The sequence below is a fragment of the Acomys russatus genome, chromosome 31 (genome assembly GCF_903995435.1).
Source record: "Acomys russatus chromosome 31, mAcoRus1.1, whole genome shotgun sequence".
Lineage (NCBI taxonomy): Eukaryota > Metazoa > Chordata > Mammalia > Rodentia > Muridae > Acomys > Acomys russatus.
Genome location: NC_067167.1, coordinates 9,924,806 through 9,950,256, shown reverse-complemented (window position 1 = coordinate 9,950,256; position 25,451 = coordinate 9,924,806). Strand labels below are relative to the sequence as shown.

The window sequence follows — 25,451 nt, the reverse complement described above, 5'->3', positions numbered from 1 at the left end:
CCTTCTGTGCTTACCATAAAAAGCCTTGAGAGTTTGTGACAAGATATTAGCAAATATTAACATTGTGAATCTAGCCCGGCCATGGTGGCGCACGCCTTTAATCCCAGCACTAGGGAGGCAGAGGCAGGTGGATCACTGTGAGTTTGAGGCCAGCCTGGTCTACAAAAGCGACTCCATGACAGCCAAGGCTACACAGAGAAACCCTGCCTCGAAACAAACAAACAAACAAAAATGGTGGGCAGGGGGAGCTGGAGAGATGGCTCAGAGGTTAAGAGCACTGTCTGCTCCTCCAAAAGTCCTGAGTTCAATTCCCGGCAACCACATGATAGCTCCCAACCATCCATAATGAGATCTGGTGCCCTCTTCTGGCCTGCACAAGTTACATCCAGGTAGAACACTGTATATGTAATAAATAAATAAATAAATCTTAACAAAACATTGTGAATCTAGGTGACTCATATAAGAGTGCGGCCCTATGCCACATACATGGACCACGTATTGTGATTCTACATGACGTGTATGTGAGCTCCTGGTTATCTACGTTTTGAAGTTTGACAATTTTAGACATAAAAAAAAGTTGGGAGATAGGCGTGATGGCGCATGCCTACAATCCCATCATGTGGGAAGTGAAGGCAGAAGGCTTGATTCAAGGTTATGCTCAGCTATGCAGGTTAATGTGATGAAATGACCCTGTTCTAACAACAAAAATCCCTAACTAAATAGTAAAAGCTGGAGGCTGGGCAGTGGTGGCTCACACCTTCAATTCCAGTACTGGGGAGGCAGAGGCAGGTGGATCCCTGTTTGTTTTGTTTGTTTGATATTTATTTGTTATTTATACATATTCTGCTTGCATGTGTGCCTGCCCGCCAGAAGAGGGCACCATATCTCATTGTAGATGGTTATGAGCCATCATGTGGTTGCTGGGAATTGAACTCAGGACCTTTGGAAGAACAGACAATGCTCTTAACCTCTGAGCCATCTCTCCAGCCCCTCTTTTTTGTTCTTTAAAAAAAAAAGTAAGCCGGGCGTGGTGGCGCACGCCTTTAATCCCAGCACTCGGGAGGCAGAGGCAGGCGGATCGCTGTGAGTTCAAGGCCAGCCTGGTCTACAAAGTGAGTCCAGGATGGCCAAGGCTACACAGAGAAACCCTGTCTCGAAAAAAAAAAAACCAAAAAAAAAAAAAAAAAAGTAAATGTGTATATTTAAGGCAGACAACATGCTATAGTATACATTTGGATAATAAAAGATTATTATAGGGAAACTAATACGTTCATCAATCCGCAGTTAAGCGTTATGTGTGTGCCGGTCAATCACAGCTTATATGTCATTTGAGTCCCACGAACAAAAGAGTTCACTGCTTCCTTTGCGATCTGGTATGGAACCAAACTGCAAAGCGTTTGGGGTGGGGTTAAGGGCTGTACATGCCTACTGTCAGAGGCAATACATGGTTAAGGCTGGAAGTCATGAAATTAGGAGCTGTGTTCCAATGCCCCTGACGTCTTTTTCTGTGTGTACCCGAGCAAGTTTCTACAGCATACGCCTCATTTCCCCAGCCACAAAAAGGAGGTAACAGGACCAACCGTACTGAACAGTTGGAAAGATTCAGCGTTGCTACAGAGAAAGTAATTTAGGATGCTGTCTGTGTTATGGAAATCCTGCCAGTTGTTAGCTTGCAATGACCTGCTGTGAAGGTCAAAATTGTTGACTTGATACTATCTAGATCTACCTAGGAGACAAGCCTGTAAGGGGCTATTTGGATTAGCTTAATTAAGGTGGGCATAAAGTGTGAGTGGCATCATTCCCTGGGCTGTCATCCTGAACTACATAATGAGTAAAGGCAGCTGCGTTCCAGCGTTCGTGGCTCTCTGCAGACGAACTGTGGAACTGTGACCAGCCAATTCCAGCCAAGCCTCCTCATTATGATGGGCTAGTCTCAGTAAGTGAATCGAAACAAACCTTCCGTCCTTCGATGGTTTTCGTCAGGGTATCTTATCACAGCAACAAGACAACTGATGCACCGGCTTAAAGCAAACGAACCAAAAATCATCTTTGGGGCTAACTTCTGTCGTCGAGGCACGTCGTCGTCTCCAAATCTAATCGGTGCCACCATGTCCAGGCAGTTGTTCCTGCAGTCTGGAGGACCCCCTCCTGCGAGATGACAGATTTGCCCTGGGCCCTCCCTGTGCTCCCGGGCACTTGGGACCTCTATGGCAGCTTTTCTCCAGTGCCTGCGGTAACAGTTTCGAGGGCGTGGCGCGCCCACTCTGAAGATGCTCTGAGTGGACCTAAAAGGACGAGGCTGTAGGTCCTCCCCGAACACTCCACGGAAAGCCACGGGAGGGGAGGGTAGCAGGCAGCACCGGTGGGAGGGGTTCCATCTTGGCGGCGCCCCGAGAGCCACGTCGCCACGGTCTTGGGGCGGGGCCCGTGGGTCACGTGCCGGGCCTCCCGCGCGCGCTGCTGCAGGCAGTGCCCGCCTGCCCGCCCTCCCTTCCCACGAGCCGTGGAGCCCGTGGCGCGCGGGGCATTGTGGGCCGAGGGGCGGGGGTTGGGAAGATGGCGGCTCCCAGCCTCCTTAACTGGAGGCGGGTTTCCTCCTTCACAGGGCCGGTACCCCGCGCCCGGCACGGACACCGAGCCGTGGCCATCCGGGAGCTGATGATCATCTTCGGCGGGGGCAACGAAGGCATCGCGGATGAGCTGCACGTCTACAACACCGGTAGGAGGCGGCGGCTGGGCGACCCCGCCTCGGCCCCGCGGAAAGGGGGGAGGGGAGGGGAGGGGAGGCGCGGTGGACCAGGGCCTGACAGCTGTCACCGCTGGGTCGCCGCTTCCCTCAGCCCGGTGCGGGTGGCCGCGGAGCTCGGCTTGGATGGGCGGCCCGAGCTCGCTACGTGCTGGAAGGCGGCACGGTTGCTTCCGGGCCGGCGAGCTGGACGGGGTTCCGCGGGTAGACATGGAGACACCCCCGCCCGCCCGCCCATCCCTCCCCGTGGACCCGAGTGAGACGGCGGGTTCCACGGTCTGCACCTCTCCCCCCAGGGCTGGTCCCTTCTTGTCCCGACATCCCCCCACACCAGTGTCAAAAACAAAACCCCACCCCAAGCCGGGCCTCGGTGGTCTTTGCCTTCCTCCTCCCTCCTTAGAAGGTGGAGAGGGTCGAGGGGCGGGGAGGCCTCCTGCTCTTTAGCTTGGCTACATTCAGCATCGCATGGGGCGGGCGGAAGCCAGCAAGACTTTCTTGGGCGACGGTTGTCTAAACTGGCGGGGATGGGATTTGTGGGTGAAACCGGACTGGTCCCTACGTAGTTGATGTATGAATATGCTCTGCTCTTCTGGACTGGTCCTTGCTAAGAGGACTGTCATAGTTGGGGCACCGCTGCAGAGCGCGGAAGTGTCTCTGGTCCGCGGAAGGGGGTGGGGGGTGGGGTGGGCAGGCTTTGACCTCCTCGCAGGTTACAATTTTACTCCTCTTGTAAGTAGTGTAGCAATCATAGGAAACTACGGACTAGTTACTGAATTCCGAGTTGATAAAGTTAGCAGACAGTAACCTTTCTTTTGTGAAACTGGATCACAGTATCCCTCTAAATCCTAAAAACAGTAGGAAAAAATTGGACATTTTGACCCCCTCTGCTACCCTCCCCAATGCCCCAACAACAAGAAAAAAAAAGTTTACAAGTTATTTGATTTGGTATAGTGTAAATACCCTGGGCTTAAAAGAAATTAGATTTGTTTTGAATCTTGCTTTGCCAGTTGTTCAAAATTAGCATTAAAGTTACCAAGCCTCAATTAAGCTTACGTGTTTAGGGGTTAAGGTGTTTTCAGGTCTAGATAGATGTTTTAAGCTGACAGAGATGGGATATGATAGATACTGATTTTCTTTTCTTCTTTCTTCCTTTCTTTCTTTTTTGGTTTTTCGAGACAGGGTTTCTCTGGGTAGCCTTGGCTGTCTTTGCTTCACTTTGTAAACTAGGCTGGCCTCGAATTCACAGTGATCCACCTGCCTCTCCTCCAAGTGCTGGGATTAAAGGCATGCGCCACCACGCCCAGCTAGATATTGATTTACATTCAGAATTTTAGACTCACCAAGATAGGAAAGATGTTTTCTGCAAGGCTGCCAAATACAATTAGCCAAAACACCATGAATGTAACATTTATATAATTCATGATTGTTTCGTGGTTCTTCTTGCTGTATGCAGTTTAAAAAAAAAAAACTTATGCGTAGTATAAGTGTATATTCTAATAAAATAAAATAAAAATTTAAGAAAAAAGTTACCAAGCCTTTCTAAATCTTACTTCTATAATGGTGATGATACCAAGATTTTTCTATGAGTTAATGATGCAGATGAGGCTTTCTTTTCTTGGTTGTCTAATTCTGTAGTCTAGGCTGGCCTCAAACTCACAGAAATCTGCTTGTCTGCCTCCCAAGTGCTGTGCTGGGTCTAAAGGCATGTGCCACCATTGCCTGCCCCAGATCTGGGTTTTCAACAGCAGCATTAGCATCATTGACACTTTGGTTCAGGTCATTTTTGGCTGTAGATGCTACCTTGTATGCTGTAAGGTGTGTGCTGGCATCCTCAAGCTCAACCTGGGACTTGGTAGTACCCAGTTGTGACAACTGAAAATGCATTTAGACATTGCAAAATCAGTATCCTTGTGGGAGCAAAAAGAATCTCCAGTTGAGAACTATTCGAATAGAGGATGGATATATTTATGCATGTCTATATACACATTTACTTTGATTATATGTATGTATTTATCAAACTCACGGAGTGTGATGACTTACTTGCTATAATTGATTTTAATTTAATTTATTTTATTTTATTTTGCAACTAGTTACCAATCAGTGGTTCCTACCAGCTGTTAGAGGAGACATCCCTCCAGGCTGTGCAGCCCATGGCTTTGTCTGTGATGGTTCTAGAATACTGGTATTTGGGGGAATGGTGGAGTATGGAAGATACAGCAATGAGTTGTATGAGTTGCAAGTAAGTGTGTTTCACATTTATTATTTCAGTCTGAAGTGCTAACGAACTTGTCAAAATTTTTTTAAGAGATTTAAAAAAAAAAAACATTTTATTAGCACAGGCACAGTAACAGATGCTCCACATTTTCTATCTTCAAGGAAAATGTTTCCAGTTCACTGACAAGCCGAACTACCTGATGTCTTTTCTATGTCTGGTATGGCGTTTATAGCCTAACTGAGTCTGGCCCTCAGCAATGCTGTCACTGCTGCATGTTTAGGTCTTTGTGTCTGGGGCAGCTGTCCTTCAGCCTACAACACAAGCACCCCCTAACTGGTGAAACAGATTGCTGGGCCCTGCCCATGGGATTCTGGAGTCAGTACTATCTGTGGTGGGGCTTGGACATTACTGTCCTACCACCCAGAGCATGCTTTGAACACCAGTGTCTCAGCAGGAAAGAAGTGGTTTCCTTTAGCAGTCATAACTATTCCCCATAGTCATGCAGAGAGAGGTTACAGTTTCATATCGCCTTTCTAATTTGATTGGCTTATTAAACCAGAGTCAGTCTCTGTTCACTATTCTTCCCATGTCCCAAGGTCCATCATGAGGGTATATCTATCTGCCACTTGGCCTATGTGACTAGGTGGCACTTACCTCCAAGCAGGCAACCACTTCAGATAGAGAAGATTCTCATGGCCAAGGAATAACATTTGGAGTTTGGTTTATTAAATAAATTTGGTTTGTTTAAAGGTTAAGTATTAATATTAGTCATTCACTTATTATTATTATTAGTTTTTATAATAATAATTATTAGTAATAAATGTTAAATATGTATTATCTTTAAAAAAGCTTTCGTGAATTACAAGCATATAAGTACTTATTTTTTCACTTGGAAAAACTTAGAAGTGATAGTAGTTATTATTAGTATTGTTATTATTATCATAAGCTTAGTTTATTGTTATGAGAATCCATGTATATAGAATACTCGCCTGAATATCTACTAACACATCCATAAACACACATATGCCTACATATGTACCTATATCTTTGTGAGATAAATCTCACATAGGCCAGGTTGCTCTTAAATTCACTCCGTAGCCAGAGATAGCTTTTAACTCCTGATTCTTTTAGCTCACAAGTTCTGGAATTGCCATAGCCTTACAGGGACATACCTTTGTTGCTGTTTGATTGATTTTTGTTTTTCAAGACAGGGTTTGTCTGTAAAGTCGTTGACTGTCCTGGACTCGCTTTGTAGACCAGACACGCTCCCAACTCACAGCGATCCACCTGCCTGTGCCTCCCTCAGTGCTGGGACTGTAGGCGTATGCCACCCCACCTGGCTTTTAATTTTAGAAGTTTGACATTTCTTTGGCCCTAATGATGCACACCTTTAATTCCAGCACTTGGGAGGCAGAGGCAGACAGATCTCTAAGTTCTAGGCCAGCCTGGTCCACACAGAGAGTTTCCGGACAGCCAGGGCTACATAGTGAGACTCTGTCTCAACAACCAAACAGAAGTTAGCCACTTACTTGTCATTTGTCTCCAGAGGAGCCTATTGGCTCTTCTGATGAGCTTCAGATATATTGGTATGGTGTTTCACTGCTGACAGTACTGCGATGGAAATGCTTCCTGCTCACATGAGCATGTTCTTTCTCTAGGCAAGTCGTTGGTTATGGAAAAAAGTGAAGCCCCAACCTCCTCCTTCTGGTTTACCTCCATGTCCTCGGCTTGGACATAGCTTCTCTTTATATGGCAACAAATGCTATTTGTTTGGTGGCCTGGCAAATGAGAGTGAAGATTCAAATAATAATGTTCCCAGGTATGCTCTTTTCTAGAACAAGTGCTTATTTTATGATTTAGGTGACAATATTTTATCTTTATCATAAGGCTTAAGCTTAGATTTTTATATTTGAAACTAACAGTAAACACATTTTTATGTATTTGTTTTTCTTTTTTTTTTTCCTTTGGTTTTTCGAGACAGGGTTTCTCTGTGTAGCCTTGGCCATCCTAGACTCACTTTGTAGACCAGACTGGCCTCAAACTCACAGCGATCCGCCTGCCTCTGCCTCCCGAGTGCTGGGATTAAAGGTGTGCGCCACCATGCCCGGCTCTATGTATTTGTTTTTCAATCCCTGGAGAATGTTTTCAAACTGTTTTTTATAACCAGAACTTATATTATTATATCTATATTTATATAATTGATTATGTCAATGTACTAGTATGTCTTCAGCTATAATTCATATTAAGTGGGTTATACACAATACCAAACAATAACGTGGCTATTTCAAATTTGGTTTTTCTCACCAGGCGTGGTGGTGCACGCCTTTAATCCCAGCACTCGGTAGGTGGAGGCTGGCAGATCGCTGTGAGTTCGAGGGCAGCCTGGTCTCCAAAGCGAGTCCAGGACAGCCAAAGCTACACAGAGAAACCCTGTCTCAAAAAACAAACAAACAAAAACCCTCCAAAAACCCAAAATTGGTTTTCTCTGAAAACTTCGTGTGAAATATTGTTATTAAATGAAAGTTATTGTTCTCATACTTGATACATTCTATTAAGGTGTGTTACACTAGCAAATACTGTCCCTTTTCCAAAGAGAACGAGTCACTTTCTATTTTCTTTGTACTTGTTATTTATTTTTTATTTTAATTTTTTGTTTTGTTTTTCACAGGTTTCCCTGTGTACACCAGGCTGGCCTGGAACTCAGAGATCCAACTGCCTCTGCCTCCCAAGTGCAGAGATTAAACATGTTTGCCCTTTTAAATCTAGTCCTAAAAATTTCTGGATAGCATTGTAAATGGCTGTTCTAGAACTCACTTTGTAGACCAGGCTGGCCTCGAATTCACAGTGATCCCTCTGCCTCTGCCTCCCAAGTGCTGGGATTAAATGCGTGCACCACCACACCCAGCTCTAAATTATTTCATAATTGCTTAATTAACATTGTTAGCATGTTATGTAAGTACGTATATATTAGTATATACAAGTATGTATGTGTATACACATAAAATGCTAACAATGTTATATATACGTATGTGTATATATACACACTAGTGATTTTATCAGTGCCTTGATTAAGCTGTATATGTTTCTTGTGTGGTTGGTCATTATCTTGATTTTAGGAAATTTTGTCATTTCTATTTATGATCAGGGGCTCTGGGCAAGACTAGCCCAGACAGGGGCTGGAGAGATGGCTCAGAGGTTAAGAGCACTGGCTGCTCTTCCAAAGGTCTTGAGTTCAATTTCCAGCAACCACGTGGTGGCTCACAACCATCTATAATGAGATCCATGCCCTCTTCTATCATGCAAGCGTACATGCAAGCAGAACACTGTATTCATAATAAACAAATCTTAAAAAGAAAAAAGACTAGCACAGACAAACCCAAGTTCCAGGTTCAAGGAAAGACTGCCTCAATTGTAAAGGGCAAAGAGTGATTGAGAGGAACACCTAATGCCATCCTCTTGCTTACACATGTACACACATGTGCCCACATGCATGCATACCACATGTACCCAAAAGTCATTGTATTTAAAAACATGTCACAGATTAATAACAAATTTTTAAGAAAAGAGGCTGGTTAGGATAAGTTTAATGCCTGTTTCTAAATTAAAGACATTGTTTAAGACATTGCTGTGACATTTTATAGTGTGCTAAAAAGGTCGCAAAGAAGTGCTTATTCCAGGTAGCAACACCTTCAAATATTAAATATTTGCCAAAATAGTGTCCATAATAACTGTTCTGGTTATCTAGTTCTGCATAATAAATTAATGATACAAAATAATAGCTTTTATTGTGCTCATAAACTCTGTTAGTAAGGAGATCAGGGCACAGAGGGATAGCTGAACCCATTAGTGGAAAAGCTTGGATAGTTATCCCCACATCAGAGAGTTAACTAAAGGTAGCTGAAGGATGGATTCAATTGGGTTTTCACCTACATGCCTACATATGACTATTTTTTGAGACAGGATCTCATATAGCCTTGGCTGGCCTTGGACTATGCAGCCAGAAATAACCTTGAACTTCTGATCATGTACCTCTGTGCCTGGGCTGTACATTGCTGGACTGAACTGAGGGACTCCCGCTTGCTGGGCAAGCACTGTACCAGCTGAGCTGTGTACCCAGACCCTCAAGTGGCCTTTTCAGGCAGTGCTTGAGAGTTCTGCAAACAGTGTTATGGTAAGAATACATCAGCCTTTTACAGCCCAGCTTTGGCACATTTTGTTGTTCAGAGCAGTCACAGACCAGCCTAAAATAAAGGGGAAGGAACCTCAGTTCCTGAGGGAAAGAATGTCAGGTGTTTGGGACTGTGTTTAAACCCACCACTATTGTTATTGATAAGAGTATTGGCCAGGGGCTGGAGAGATGGCTCAGTGGTTAAGAGCACTCATTGTTTTTCCAGAGGTCCTGAGTTCAGTTCCCAACAACCACTTGGTGGCTCACAACCATCTATAATGTGATCTGCTACCCTCTTCTGGCCTTCAGGGGTACGTGCAGGCAGAACACTGTATACATAATAAATAAGTCTTTAAAAGGATATTGGCCGGACATTTTGTGTCTTCACTATTAAATCATAGCAGGTACTAGGACATAGTAGAGTTTAATAAATGTGGATGGGATGAGTGAGTATTGAAGTTACGCTTGCTTAGTGCCTTTATGTACCGAATGATGGCTTTTTAAAAACTTTTTTTTTTTTTAAAGTGTGTGTGTGTTTGAGTTTATGGCACCATGTGCATGTAGGTGTCTAAAGAGGACAGAAAGGGGCATCAGACTCTGTAACTGTAGTTACAGGTGGATGTAGACACCGGATATCAGCACTAAGAGCCCAACCCGAGGCCTTTGCCGGGGCGGTGAGTGCTCTTAGCTGCTGCACCATCTCTGAAGCATACATGCAAGCAGAACACTGTGTTCTTTCTTTCCTTCTTTTCTGAGATAGGGTGTTTTCTGTGTGGTTCATACTGACCTGAAACTCATGGCCCTCCTGCCTCAGACTCCTGAGTGCTGAGATTACAGGCATGCACCACTATGTGTGGTTAGCATATGTTGTAATTATGAACCAAAATTTTAAAAAACATGCATACCATCTGAACGTTTTAATTTCTTTTGTGATATCCTAGGTATTTAAATGATTTCTATGAGTTGGAGCTACAGCATGGTTCTGGCGTTGTGGGCTGGAGCATTCCAGCCACCAAAGGCATTGTACCTTCTCCAAGAGAATCACACACTGCTATTATATATTGTAAAAAAGACTCTGGGAGTCCTAAGATGTATGTTTTTGGTGGAATGTGCGGTGCTCGCCTGGATGACCTATGGCAGCTTGATTTAGGTAATCTTAATTTGATTCAGGAATTTCTTAGGATTGATAAAGAAAAGTTTAAATGTACTTAAAATATTTTTGTTTAAATATTTGTCAAGTTGCACTAGGATTATAGTCAGCATGTATAGTCTTAGGAACAGATGAGACATGATCAGTCATTTTGAACACATGAATGTTCAACTTATGATAGTGACTTCCCAGTGTTCTCCTTAACCATCAGCACAGGGCCTGACTTGTCTAGGACAGTCCGGCTTTGTGCTTAGTGTCCTGTGTAACTGTCAGTGGTGCCCTCGTCCACTCTGAGAAGGATCTGGTTGGGTTGCTAATTTGTATGGTTGTCCTCCGTATCTTCAGGCAGTGTGGCCTTCACGGCATTGCTAACCAGCAGGAAGCCCGAGGGTGGCTCTGTGTGCAGGGATTCTGGGAGGGAATAATCGGAAATGCGCTCCTCCTTGTCTACTGTCTCATTTAAAACATTAAAGTCAGAAGTATTGTTTGTAATTCAAAACTAATGATGCCGTAAGCACACCTCTCTGGTATAAATGCTCAATTCAAGTATGAATAGATTTCTGATTGGCGATTTTTATGGTGTGGAAATGTTTTAAGATGAAATTTTGCTCTATTTTGATAAGTACTACTTTTGTTCTGTTCTTAAGTCTGTAAATTGAGATGATTTGCCATTATTAGAGCAAGTTTCTGATTTGCTTATTTTTATTTCTAGAAACAATGTCATGGTCAAAACCAGAAACTAAAGGGACAGTACCACTTCCACGAAGCCTTCATACAGCCAGTGTTATAGGAAACAAGTATGGCTTTCTTTTGTTGTTTGCTTTTTTGTCTTTATTTTTACCAACCTGAAAGATTCACACAGAGAAAAGTAAAGATGATGCTTTCTGAAAAATAGATCACCAAACTTAATAGTGCCTCCATCTGCTGACCACAGCTAAAGTAACTTGATGTGGGAGCTGAAATCATTTTCTTTCAGTACTGTCTGTGGTACTTACTGAGCTTCCCCTCCATGCCTTTCCTGATGTGGGGATGATGTAAGTGTCAGCAGGTGTTGTCAAGCTGCTTTGTCTTCTGTCTGGTTAGATTCCCAGCATTCACATGGTGCCTCACATCCATCAGTCACTCCAGTCCCAGGAAATCAAATGCCCTCTTCTGGTTTCCTCAGGTACCAGGCATACATGTGGTGCATATATATACATGCAGGCAAAACACCCATACACATGAAATAAAATATATTTTCAAATTGTTTTAAAGAATTTCTCATTGGCAGTGTGAACCTGGAAGAGCGGGACCTTAAGGCAGAGGGGAATAAACTCATGCAATAGCCGACTTTATTCAGAGCATCAGACAAGTTATCCTCAGAGAGTTAGAGCCACAGGGCAAGCCATGTGTGGCAAAGCCATGCTTTTTCATACTGGCACATGAGTAACAACAGATGAAGTGGACTCCTACCTGCTGTCACTGGGAGGAGCACGAAAGCACATCCCAAGAACAATTCTGTGTTTGAAAGAAAAGAGGGTCACAAGACTCTTGTTTTCTTGGAGTTTTCTCACAAGCACAGAATTCTCACTACTCTACTGGACTGTGTTCTGACAAGAACCATCAGGTGCTGGGGAAAGTTTAAGGTTATTTCTCTGTTTTAACAGTGCTGGAGTTTGCACTGAGCATCTTTTTATTGTTGTTGTTTTGTTTTGTTTTGAGACAGGGTTTCTCTGGGTAGCCTTGGCTGTCCTGGACTCTCTTTGTAGACCAGGCTGGCCTCGAACTCACAGAGATCCTCCTGCCTCTCCCTCCCGAGTGCTGGGATTAAAGGCGTGCGCCACCACGCCCGGCTGAACTGAGCATCTTACACCTACCTCGTAAGTGTCCTACCACAGAGCTACAGCACCAAACTTTTCTTTTTCTTTCTTTTTTTTTTTTTTAATTTGAAGACCAAGTTTCACTGACTTGCCCAGGCAGGCCTCAGACTTGTGTTCTTCTTGGCCTCCCTGCATAGATGAATTGTAGGCCTGCACCATCAGGACTGTGGAAGCATGATTTTACCTCAGCCTCCCATGCACATGGGACTGTGAGGCATTCATAGCCACACTGGGCTTAAAGTTGCTGCACTTAAGTAATAGCAAGGACCAAAGTTACATGAACTATGATCTTTTTTGGTCACTGTCTTAGGTGCTTTTCTGTTGATGAGATTAAAATACCTGGACCAAAGCCATTTAGGAAGGAAGGGCTAATTGTGCTCACAGTTGGAGGAGATAGCCCACCATTCTGAGGAAGCGCGGCATTTGCAGTCAAGCAGCACAGGGCTCGTGCTGTCAGGGTTACACACAGCACTGGGTTTCAAGCTTATGTAGTCCAAACGTTCTTCACTCACACTTACCTGCCAGAGTATAACGTTGATTCAGCAGTGGATTATAAAATTGCCAACATTTTTTGTTACTGTTCTGTTTTTGTGGCAGGCTTTTGTGTCATTTCTCAATGTGGCCTTCAACTCATGGGCCCAAATATTCCCTCTCTTCATCTAGCTTGCCAAGCTGCTGTGACTTCAGATGTGCGCCACCCTTTTAAACAATTTTCTTAGTCATATAAGCTGCCATTACACTGTGGTAGGTGCTGGGTTGCTCTGAAGTTTTAAGTCAACCAATAATTTTAAGTTCATCTTAGTATTTCTGATCCAAAAAGTAAAATGAAAGCACTTCCTGTAAGTGTTTGGCTTTCTCTTGTTGTCTAGGATGTACGTTTTTGGTGGATGGGTTCCACACAAGGGTGACAGTACTGAGGATTCACCTCAGGATTGTGAATGGAGATGTACCAGCTCGTTTTCTTACCTAAATCTAGGTGAGTCTTGTGAAACGTATTCAGCGGCATGATGTCTAAAATCAAGTAACTTTTGTTATTTTGCTGCTTATGAGCAACTGTGCAGTCATGGAAAGCCCTTTCGTTTTAGACACAGCCGAGTGGACTGCTCTCGTATCAGATTCTCAGGAAGATAAAAAAAATGCCAGGCCACGACCCAGAGCCGGACACTGTGCGGTTGCGATTGGCACTAGACTATATTTTTGGAGTGGAAGAGATGGCTACAAAAAAGCACTTAATAGTCAAGTCTGCTGCAAGGATCTTTGGTATCTTGATACTGGTAGGTAAGAGTACTTAATTAAGTTCTACCTGTAGAGTTAAAGTGAATATAATTTCCTCTCTTTCTTAAAATTAGAGATGAGCGGAAGAAATGTATAACTGCTCACCACTTAGAAGAAGTACACTAATCCCTCTCTTCTTGAATGTAGGATGGAAAGAAGAATTCTTCCCGCTGGGCGTGGTGGCGCACACCTGTAATCCCAGCACTTGGGAGGCAGAGGCAGGAGGATCTCTGTGAGTTCGAGGCCAGCCTGGTCTACAAAGTGAGTCCAGGACAGCAAAGGCTACACAGAGAAACCCTGTCTCGAAATACCAAAAAAAAAGAAAGAAATAAAGAAAGAAAAGAAAAGAAATTTGTCACAAGGGGCTAGAGAGACGGCTCAGTGGTTAAGAACACTGGCAGTTTTTCCAGAGGACCCATGTGGTAGCTCAGAACTAACTGTAACTACAGTTCCAGGGGTTCTGACACCTTCACTCAGGCATGCATGCAGGCAAAACACCAATGCACATAAAATGAAAATAAGTTTTAAAATTTGGCACGAATTGGAAGAGACTAAGGATACATGATTGCCCAATATAATGTGTTACACTACATTGGGACCAAAAAAGAGAGTAATTGAAAAACTGATGAAATCTGAGAGCTTGAAGCTTAGTTAACAGTGTTACATTAGTATTTATTTATTTATTTATTTATTTGCTTACTTTTGGCAATGCTGGACATCAAACCAAAAGTTTGTGTATGCTGGGTAAGTATTCTAGCACTGAGCCACATTCCCAGTTAAAACTAATAAATGCCTTAACATTAGGGAAAGATGAGGGAAAGGGCTTTAGCAACTCTGGGTTATCTTTGCAAGTTTTCTATACATCCAAAATTACCAGGGCCAGCAAGATGGCTCCGGTGGGTAAAGGCTTTGCTGCCAACCCTGCAGCTTGAGCTGGATGTCTAGGACCCACACGGCAGAAGGAGAGGGCTGACTCCTGTACGTCGTCCTCTGACCTCACACCTGCACCGCAGCATAGTCAAGAGAGCCCCTGTGCTCACTCATACACATGCTCCAGCGCGTGTAAATGCGCGTGCACACACACATAAATAAACATGTAAGATTGCCACAACAGCCTGGTGTAGCAGCATATATCTGTAATCAGCAATTTTTCCAGCTAAAAAAGAAGGTTCCAGGTCTAGACCAGCTGAGTTATTTAGTCAGACCTTCATCAGATACATAAATAATAGTTACCACAAAATGGAGTTTGTTTTTAAAAAAGATGTATTAGAGCACTAACACTTTTTTATGGAACTTAGACCCGTTTTCTTTTTAAAAATTTAAATTTAGTTATTGAGGGAAAGTCAGAGGTCAGCTTGTGCAAGTGAGTTCGCGCTGTGAGGATTGGAGGCAGTGATCTTCCCAGCAGAGGCATCTGCCAGCCGAAGTACAGGCAGTGCCGCCTCGGCTTAGTGCTTGCTGCGTTTCTCCCCAGAGGTGATTGAACCAGGACCTCATTGTTATCATTAAAAATATATAGAGAGTCAGGCAACAGATAGGATATGGAGAAATTCATTTGGGAGAAATAGGGAAGAGGAGTTAGGGCCTGAGTGGGCCATGAGAGTAGAGAGAGACAGAGACAGTGTGGGAAGCGGGCACCCCTCAGGGAGACGGGGGAAGCCGAGGAAGTGAGAGACAGTGTGGGAAGGGGGCACCCCTCAGGGAGACGGGCGGTGGGGCGAAAGCCGAGGAAGTGAGAGTACAAGGGAGGCAAGGCGGCAGATTGGCCCTTTTACATCTGCTGTGCAGCGGAAGGCTCTGGCACACACCTGGTAGCAGCGGGCAGTGATGTCATAGAGGCAGGCTAGTGGAGCTGCTTGTGTGCTAACACTCATACATGCCTCTTAGCCTACTGCTAAGCTCGCTGTTCTCCTCCTGCTCAGCAAATGACAGCTCAGCTCTGTCATATGAATGGCTGTAAATGCCGGGAACACAGCAGTGAGCAAGACTCATAGCATCCCTGCTCTCAAAGAACTTATAATCTGAGAGGGTGTAAGGGCAGGGGGATAAAAAACAGGAATCAAGCACTCGGGAGGCAGAGGCAGGTAGATCACTGTGAGTTCGAGGCCAGCCTGGTCTACGAAATGAGTCCAGGACAGCCAAGGCTGCTCAGAGAAACCCTGTCTTGAAAAAATCAAAACAAACAAACAACACCCCCACCCAAAAAAAAGAGAAAGAAAAGGAAGAAAAGAGGCAGATCACATACATAGTCTATTAAAGTACTCTCTATGGGCGGGACTGCTGGTTGGTGCTCAGGAGCCCCTGGTGTTGTAGAGGCCCTGAGTTTGGTATCTTACTGTTGCTGGTAGCTCCAGCTCCAGGGGAATCTAATCCTGTTCACCTTCAAAGGCACTCACTGTGAGCACTCACACAACCAACAACACAGATCTTTTTTTTTTTTTTTTTTTTTTTTTTGAGATTTTTATATATTGTATTTTTACATTTTAGACTTTTGTTTGTTTTTTTGTTTTTCTAGACAAGGTTTCTCTGTGTAGCCCTGGCTCTCGTGGACTCATTTTGTAGACCAGGCTGGCCAAGAAATCAGAGAGATCTGCCTGCCTCTGCCTCCCGAGTGCTGGGATTAAAGACTGTAAGACTGGGAGCCTTGGGAGGCCAGGTGATACAGATGTCCCATCTCAGGGTTCCCAAACCACTTACTCTGTTCCCTTTGAGAGAGCAAGGTGAGGTAAGGGAAGGAGAGCACTGAGCAGGCGTGGCTAGTGGGTGTAGGCTGGGAGGGCGGCCATTAAACACACCACACGGGGTGGTCTTGTCTTCTCTACCTCCAGGGCTGGTCACGTGCATTCAGCTTTCTTCTCACCAAAGCTCTTATTTCACCTTTTCTAATATTTGTGTTAAGGAATTATTTTTTATTTTATTTCATGTGTGCTCGTGCACTCACGCTTGCACTCACACATGAGCACAGGTGCCTGAGGATGCCAGAGGCAGTGAATGTGCTGCCTGACGTGTGTGCTGGGAACTGAACTTTGGTCCCTGTAAGAAACAGCATCTGCTTTAATCACTGAGCCGTCTCTCGGTTTTCATGCCTTTCATTGGTCGGATTATGTTGTTGACATTTAATGTTGTCATCCTGTAGAGTGTGTTGGGCTTTGTTTCAGAAGGCAGTTTACTTACCAGTTTGACTCGTTACAGCTTTGAAAAACAGCTTGCATGGAGCAGTCTCGAGTAGCCTTTACTGTGAGGATAGTTTATTCCAGTTAGTAAGGGTTAGCTTTCATCGGGCTGGAGAGGTGGCTCAGCCGTTCACAGCTCATTCTGGGTTCAGTTCCTAGCATACACATCAGGTGGGTGTGTTGAACTCAATCTCCAGGGCACTGGCACCCTCTTCTGAGCTTTCTATTTGTTTGTACTGCATGCACACAGACACATGGAAGAAAGTAGAAAGCAATGGGTTCATTATGGCATTTTCAGACATTCCCTAATACTTTGTTTAATTACCTTCCCTAAAGGTTTTTTTTTTTTTAACATATCTATATTTCCTACAATAGCACATATTACCTTATTTTTGAGACAGAGTCTTATGTATCCCAGCTGGCCTTGAGCTCACTATATGGCCAAGGATAAACTTCTGATTCTTCTGTCTCCACCTCCTTAGTGCTGGCATGAAGGTGGGCAAACAGCATGCTCGGTTTATGTAGTGGTTTTGTAATATAAAAAGTTGATCATTAAAATGTTGGGAAAAACAGTGAATGGAAAAACTAAACTGGAGGCTAGATACTTTCATTTAAAAAGCACACTAGCAAAGAGAAAGACATACAGAAAATCTAATTTACTGATTTATCCTTTAAATTGATAGTTACTAACCAGTTATCTTAGTGATGATGAAACATCATGACTAAATGGGGAAGAAGGGCTTTGTTTGCCTTACACTTCCATGTCGCTGTTCATCATGGAAGAAAGTCAGGGCAGGAACTCAAACAAGGCAGGAGCCTGAAGGGCAGGAGCCAAGCTGAGGTCATAGAAGGGTGCTGCTTGCTGGCTTCCTCCATCATGCCTTGCTCAGCCTGCTTTTTTGTAGAACCCAGGACCACCAACTCATGGATGGCACCACCCACAATATGGCTGGGCCTTCCCCCTTTAATCACTAATTAAGAAATTGTCCTTGCCTGACATGGTGGCACAGGCCTTAACTCCCAACACTCCAGAGGCAGAGGCAGGTAGACTGCTGTGAGTTTGAGGCCAGCCTGGTCTACAAAGTGGGTCTAGGACAGCCAAGGCTACACAGAAAAGCTGTCTCAAAAAAGCAAAAAAAAAAAAGTTAAGAAATTGCCCTTACAACTGGGTCTTAGGGAAGCATTTCTTTCTCTTTCCTTTCTTTCTTTTTTCTTTGTTTTTTTTTTTTTTTTTTTTTTTTTTTTTTTTTAAGAATTATTATGTATACAGTTTTCTGCCTGCATGTTCACCTGCTCACCAGAAGAGGCCATCAGATCTCATTATAGATGGTTGTGAGCCACCATGTGGTTTCTGGGAATTGAACTCAGGGCCTTTGGAGGAGCCATCTCTCCAGGCCTTATGGCGGCATTTTCTCGGTCGAGATTCCCTCCTTTCAGATGACTCTAACTTGACTGTCAAGTTGACAAAACTAGCCAGGACATGGACAATACAAAGATAAGATAAGCTTTAGCCACGAAAGTTATAAGAAAAAATGAGTACATATAAATGTTTCTCTATGGAATATATCACTTTTTGTTCTCTACTTGAAATATCTGTGCCTTTATTTTATTTTATTTATTTGTGTGTTTTTTGTTTTTGTTTTTCGAGACAGGGTCTCTGTGTAGTCCTGGCTGTCCTAGACTTGCTTTATAGACCAGGCTGGCCTTGAACTCACAGAGATCCACCTGCCTCTGCCTCCTGAGTGTTGGCATTAAAGGCGTGCGCCACCACGCCTGGCTCGGGATCTATGCCTTTAAAGGATTAAAAGAAATGCTGTTGGATCTGTAATTATTAGTACTTTGTTTTTCTGTGTTTTTATTTTTGTTTTTTTGAGACGGGGTTTCTTGGCTGTCTTGGACTTGATTTGTAAACCAGGCTGGCCTCCAGCTCACAGAGATCTGCCTACCTCTTCCTCCCTGAGTGCTGGGATTACAGGCACTCAGCACCACACCCACTTTATTATTTTCTTTTAAAGGCTTTGGATACCACTATTCATTTGAAAGTGACTGTAGGCTGTAGCTCTTTGAGTAGAATTGAGTCCTCATTGTTTTGCCTCATCCACTTTGGCATGTCATTGTTGTGAGTATTCAGCTCACGTTTATGCAGTTAAGATTGTCAGGTTTAGCACACGCCTTTAATCCCAGCACTCAGGAGACAGAGGTAGGTGGATCTCTGCGAGTTCGAGGCCAGCCTGGTCTACAAAGTGAGTCCAGGACAGCCAGGGCTACACAGAGAAACCCTGTCTCGAGAAAACAAAAACAAAAACAACAAAAAAGGCCTTGACTTGAGGCGTCTTCCCTATGTTTTTCAGGTTTCAGTTTTGGGTTTTTATTTATTTATTTATTTATTTTTGAGATGTATTTATTTTATGTGCACTGGTGTTTTGTCTGTATGTGTTGCTGTGTGACGGTGTCCGATCCCCCTGGGACTGGAGTTATAGACACTTTTGAGCTGCCATGTGGGTGCTGGGCATTGAACCTGGGGCCTCTGAAAGAGCAGCCATGCTCCTAATCCCCCCAAGGCATCTTTCCAGCCCCAGTTTTGGTTCTTTTTAGCATGGCATTTTCTACTCCTCCTACCTCTAAAAGCTTTTAGAATTTCTTTTTTTCTTTTTTGCAGTTTTTAAATTTTTTGATGTTGGTGGTTTATTTCTGTTTATTTAGGCAGTCTTCCAAAATAACCTGAGAGGCCTCAAATTTGCAATCCTCCTGCCTTAGCGATGCACCACCGTTCTTTCCTTGTTTGTTTGCTTGCTTGCTTTTAAATGAAGGTTTTATTTTATTATTTTGAATTATTTGTAGATCTGAGTGTGATGTTTAGTGTGTGCAAGTGAGTGCAGGTGCCTGTAGGGGCCGGAGGCATCTGATCCCCAGGAGTGAGAGCTATGAAGGGTTGGGTGCTGGGGAGTAAACGGGGGTTCCCTGGGAGAACAGCAGTTATTCTCTAGCCGTCTCTTCAGCTCTGGAGGGCTGTGTTTGGTTTGGCTTTTTTGATTTTTCAAGACAGGACGTTCATTGTATAACCTTGGCTCTCCTGGAACTCATGCTGTAGACCAGGCTGGCCTCCTACTCTCAGAGATTGCCTGCCTCTGCCTCCCGAGTGCTGGGGATTTTTTCTTTGTTTGTTTCAAGACAGGCTTTCTCTGTGTAGCCTTGGCTGTCCTGGACTCACTTTGTAGACCAGGTTGGCCTCAAACTCACAGAGATCTCTCTGCCTCCGCCTCCGCCTCCCGAGTGCTGGGATTAAAAGCGTGCACCACCAGCACCTGGCTGCGATCTCAGATCTTAAAGATCTATCGCTTGTTGTGGAAGTGTGAGCAGTATTTTTAACAAGATTACATGCTTTGGGTAGTGCTGATTTTGCTAAAGGGCTTTAAAACTTCATTTTCCCCCTAAAATATATCCAAGTCATTTTTGCTAACAGCAGTATTTCTAGCATATGTATGCTGTTGGTTGAAAGTCAGTTCTTTAAGTTAAAAATTTCTAAAGGTAAAACAACAAAGCAGTAATAGGATACTCAGTCACACCCCTCAGCATTTTAGATGGGACGAGTCGTGTTCAGGATAGCCCTTCAGCCTTTTATGTTTAAACAGTCCTTTTTTATGTTTGTTTCTTTTTTCTTCTTCGTTTTGGTTTTTCGAGACAGGGTTTCTCTGTGTAGCCTTGGCTGTCCTGGACTCACTTTGTAGACCAGGCTGGCCTCGAACTCAATGATCCATCTGCCTCTGGGATTAAAGGTGTGTGCCACCACGCCCAGTTTAAACAGTCCTTTTTCATTCTCAGTCTAATTACTCAAGTAGTTTGGTGTTGGATTGCTTAACTGTATAAAAACCTAAATACAACGAGAGCTGCAAACTACTTTGATTTGACTGACTGTAAGCTTTGTTTGAGTGTGTGCAGTAAACAGGCGCGCTGCTCATTGCTGGTGTTCTCAAAGCTCCTGCCCACCAAAGCTGTTGGCAAGTTATTGATCTGCTTGAAACTAAAGACGTCACGTGAATGTTTTTCCTTAGAGAAGCCACCAGCACCATCACAAGTCCAGTTGATCAAAGCCACTACCAACTCTTTCCATGTCAAGTGGGATGAAGTGCCTACAGTGGAGGGCTATCTTCTGCAGCTGAACACAGACTTGCAGTGCCACGCTGCGTCATCTGATTCTTCAGCGGCACCAGATACGCTAGGTAAAATAAGTGTCCTGCTTAGGAACGCATGTCTGCTTGTGAGCTTTGTAAACACAGCAGAAAATCCTGTGACTGTGCTTGGCCCAGGAAAGCATGTATTTTAAGATGTCCTGGCACATTCCTGTACGCCAGCTCTCTGAACGTCAGCTCTGAGTCCTGGCCGTCTCAGTGTGTGTGTGTGTGTGTGTGTGTGTGTGTGTGTGAACTCACAAAGGACATAGAGTTCATTCTGGTGCACTGTTAAGACTGATACTACTTGAGTTACAGACATGTTTTTAATTAGCCTTCAGAAATATTTCGCTGGGTTTTTTTTCAAAGTGTTTTTAACTGAACAGGCCCTTGGAAAGAACTAAATTTATTACAGTATTCAGGAAGGATTTCAACAACTATTAAGTAAACTACTAAGAAAGTAGATAAACTTGATAAGGATGATATTTTAATCTTTAATATGTACATTTAAAAATATTTACAACATATTTTATGGATGCTAATTAAGAGCATATCAGTGTGAACTTTCTCATTCCTACAGGAGGCAGGATGGACCCTCACAGACAAGGCAGTAATAGCATCCTTCATAACAGTGTAAGTTGAAGCATCTGTGATGACAAATGAATATTTATGGCTTTAGTCCCAGTTTTTATTGACTTTTTTTGCATATTACTCTGAATAAGGGTCATTATTCCTGACTTCATGTGAGATTATCTCTGAGACATCCAGGCAACCCTGTTTCCACAGGGCTGGGGATGAGGCTCCGTGTCAGAGTGCTTGTAGCATACACAGACACTGAATTCTGTCTCTAGCACCACATAAATAACAGGAGAAAATAAGGTTCCAACACCTTATTATGAAAAAAGCCTAAATTGAAAACCCTCGTTGAAGAAAAACCTAGTTTCCTTGCACATAGCATCTGATGCTATTCTGTTCAAACGGATCCTTATGAGCCAGGCCTGGTGGTGCATGCCTGCAATCCCAGCACTTGAGAGGTGGGGCCAGAGGGTCCAAGAAGGTCAAGGCCAGCCTCGGCTATATTGTTGAGTTCAGAGCCAGCCTGAACTACATGAGATCCTGTCTCAACCAAAAATTCATTTTTATATGTTTATATTGTGACATTCCTAGATGTCACACACATATTTATTCTGAATCTATAAAATATGATTTAAGTATACTTTAATATTTTAATGTATATTTCATTTACCCAAGAAAATTCATAGCTGTAATCCCAGCACTTTGGAGGAAGAGGCAGGCAGTTGTCTGTGAGTTTGAGGCCAGCCTGGTCTATAGAATGAACTCCAGGACAGCCAAGGCTACACAAAGAAACCTGGTATACAAAAACCAAATATATATTATATATATATGTATGTATCAGTAGCTAAATTGAACAACTTCTCTGAGTTTACTTGTTCTTTATGAAGTGGTCATGGTAAGTATTTGTATGAGCTAATGGCTCAGCTTCCTAAACTTCATTCATCTGGGAAACTGCTCTTAATACCAGTGTGTCCTTTCCATGGGAAGGGATGAGGCATAGCCCTGTTCTGAGCATGCCTGAGGACCAAGAGTATGAGAAATACTGTAGACATTGTCTGGGAAGGAGATATTACAAGTTTTGCTCATACAGTTTGTGAGTAGCCTATTTTAGTAGACAAACTACACTTATATGATTGTTTACATGTGTCATGAGTATTGTGTGTATATTATGTGTCTGTGTATGCCATAAGCTAGATGGCACTGTTGCTGTTTGCCGATCTTGCTAAAAACACACCTTTAAGCCACTCTAGCTTTCTTTTAGTATCTGACTATATCTTCCTAAATGAAGTCCTCACTGGGTGTGGTAGCCTGCTTTTAATCACAGCACTCAGGAGGGGAGGCAGATGAATCTCTGTGATCTCAAGGCCAGCCTGGTGTACAGAGAAAGTTCCAGGACAGCCAGGCCTACACAGTGAGACTCTGTCTCAAAAAACCAAAAAAATCTGGGGGCCGGAGAGATGGCTCAGTGGTTAAGAGCTCTGCCTGCTCTTCCAAAGGTCCTGAGTTCAATTCCCAGCTACCACATGGTGGTTCACAACCACCTATACTGACATCTGGTGCCTTCTTCTGGTGTGCAAGCTCACATGAATGCAGAACACTGTATAAATAAATAAATCTTAAAAAAACAAAAGCAAAAAACCAACAAATCGGAACAAGGGCAGTAAATAAAGCCCTTCCCCTGCTGCCATGCCGTCTCTTCCTAGCTTTCAGTCGGTAGCTTGTGTTGAGAAGATGAGGGAACCTGAGTGTGGAGAGTGCTTGTGATGCCAGGTCAGGGAGGCAGGCCAGCCAGCCAGTGGAAGACCTGTCTCAGGAAACAAGGTGGCAGCACCCTGAGCAACTACAGCCAAGGTTTCTTCTGGTCTCCACACACATGTGCAGACATGTTCACATGCACGAACATGCTCACATACAAAAAACGGAAGGTGAAGATTTGATGCTCTCCCTCCCCCACTCTCCCCTCTCTTCCTTAAAATGTTTGTAGTTGAGTTGGGCTTGGTGTTTGTGTTGGATGACGGCTTATTTGTAGATGAGCCATGTGTGTTCTTAGTGTTGTTCGGTCGCCTACAACTTTGCTTCTCCTGCTGTTAGCCTCCCTTTCATTTTCTTATTTTTTCTTTCCTGTAATTAATCTATACTCATATTTCAGCACCTTGGTTTCTTTTTTGTCTCCTGGAGCCTTCTGCATGCTCTACTTCAGGGCCTCCGAAGCTTTTTAACACATGGCCCGCCCTCTTGCTTCTTTTTTTGTTTAAGAAAATTGTACAATCCAATATCTAATGCAAGAATGCAAATGAAATACTTTCTAGTAATAATTTATAGAGAAATGTATTGTGTGTATGCAAGTGTACGTGTGTGTAAGCATACATGTGTATGCAAGCGTACGTGTGTGCAAATATAAATGTGTGCAAGTGTACGCGTGCATGCATGTCGTGTGTGTAAGTGTGTGTGTGTGTGCAAGTGTACGTGTGCGCGCGAGTGTCGTGTGTGCAGGAACACGTGGAAGGCAGCAGTCAACATCAGGTGTCCTCCGCCATCATTCTCCACTGTGTATTTTAAGATAGGGCCTGTGTCTGAACCCAGGTCTTGTAAATTCAGCCCCCACACTGACTGGCCATCCTCCTGTCTCTACCTGTCGTCCCCGCCGGCACCGGGGTTACAGGGTGCTCCATCTCATGCAGTTTTTCCCATGAATGTTTGTTTGTACCCTGGGCAACTGAACTCCTGCCTGTGCTGAAAGTGTTTTATCAACTGAGTCATCTCCCTAGCCTGAGAAACTGCTTTTAAAATACTTATTTGGTATACATACAGCTTTACCATAATTAAAGATAAAAGCAGGGCTGGAGAGATGGCTCAGAGGTTAAGAGCACTGGCTGCTCTTCAGAGGTCCCAAGTTCAATTCCCAGCAACCACATGGTGGCTCACAACCATCTGTAATGAGATCTGGTGCCCTCTCCTGGCCTGCAGGTGTACATGCAGACAAAACACTACTACATACTGCATAAATCTTTTTTTAAAAAGATAAAAGCAACTTTGCATGCTGATAAGATGGTGTGTGCTAACTTTTACATAAAATGAATTTTATATAAGAATATTTACATAATTTTCCTTTCTATTCCCCACCCCCACCCCGGCCCAACTCTTCTGCCTCAGCCTCCCAAGTAACTGGAATTACATGTCTGTACAACCAGGCTTAGCATTAGGAAGGTTTCCTCTGATCGAATGTTTAATAGTAAATAATAGTGGTGCTAGTATATTGAATCTTTATATATAAAACTCAGTCATACAGAATAATTCATGTGCTGATTTTTTATTTTTATTTTTATTTTATTTTTGGTTTTTGGTTTTTTGGGTTTTTTGTTTTGTTTTGTTTTGTTTTTTGTTTTTTTTTTTTTGAGACAGGGTTTCTCTGTATATCCTTGACTGTCCTAGACTTGATTTGTAGACCAGGCTAGCCTTGAAGTCACAGCTATCCACCTGCCTCTGCCTCCCAAATGCTGGGACTAAAGGCATGCGCCACCACGCCCAGCTGGAAATTTTCTTTTAGAGGTCATTAGATCTTTCCATTCGTGTCTAATTTGTCTTTAAAGATTGAATAGGGGCTAACAGAATGTTTCGGTACGTCATGCACTTGCAGTGCAAGGCAGACCACCAGAGCGCAGTCCCTGGAGCCCACACAGAAGCAGAAGGAGAGAGCTTGGCTCCATAAGGATGGCCTCTGATGTCATGGCACGTGTGCACACCTTATAAACACGGGCAGCTGTAAAGTGTTAATAAGCATGGTAAACGTGGTCTCACCTGTGTTACATAAACCTTTACTTGTGCAACTAGCCACCATGTGAAAAAGATAAACTAAAAATACAGCCGTTGGAGCATGGAGATTAAGTGGAAAAAATGTATCTTAAAACTGATAGTTTAAGGAATGATTCTATACAAATTAGGGATATAATTTTAAATGTTTTATGTTTGGGCAAAGTTTCTGTTGTTGTTTTGAGAATCGTATTTCCTAGCCTGAGCTAGCCTAGAGCACTGGAGTGTTCTGCCCTCTCTCTCAAAATACTGTGATTACAGGTGTGCACCAACATTCCCTATTGGCAAACTTACTTTCCCAAAAGGACTT

The 25,451-nt window shown here is 43.6% G+C and overlaps 1 protein-coding gene across 2 annotated transcripts in view; it reads left to right on the top strand.

Moving 5' to 3' along the window:
- The first annotated feature begins 2,514 nt into the window (after nucleotides 1-2,514).
- The window catches only part of Hcfc2 (host cell factor C2), a 36,935-nt gene continuing 13,998 nt past the window's right edge, over nucleotides 2,515-25,451 (top strand). For both annotated transcript variants that reach the window (XM_051172776.1, XM_051172777.1), the window contains exons 1-9: nucleotides 2,515-2,719; nucleotides 4,837-4,985; nucleotides 6,620-6,780; nucleotides 10,071-10,279; nucleotides 10,992-11,076; nucleotides 13,008-13,114; nucleotides 13,224-13,412; nucleotides 20,639-20,806; nucleotides 21,336-21,388. In XM_051172776.1, coding sequence (XP_051028733.1) covers nucleotides 2,557-2,719; nucleotides 4,837-4,985; nucleotides 6,620-6,780; nucleotides 10,071-10,279; nucleotides 10,992-11,076; nucleotides 13,008-13,114; nucleotides 13,224-13,412; nucleotides 20,639-20,806; nucleotides 21,336-21,388 — 1,284 coding nt within the window. In that variant the 5' untranslated portion in view covers nucleotides 2,515-2,556. The remainder of the gene's footprint in view (nucleotides 2,720-4,836; nucleotides 4,986-6,619; nucleotides 6,781-10,070; nucleotides 10,280-10,991; nucleotides 11,077-13,007; nucleotides 13,115-13,223; nucleotides 13,413-20,638; nucleotides 20,807-21,335; nucleotides 21,389-25,451) is intronic.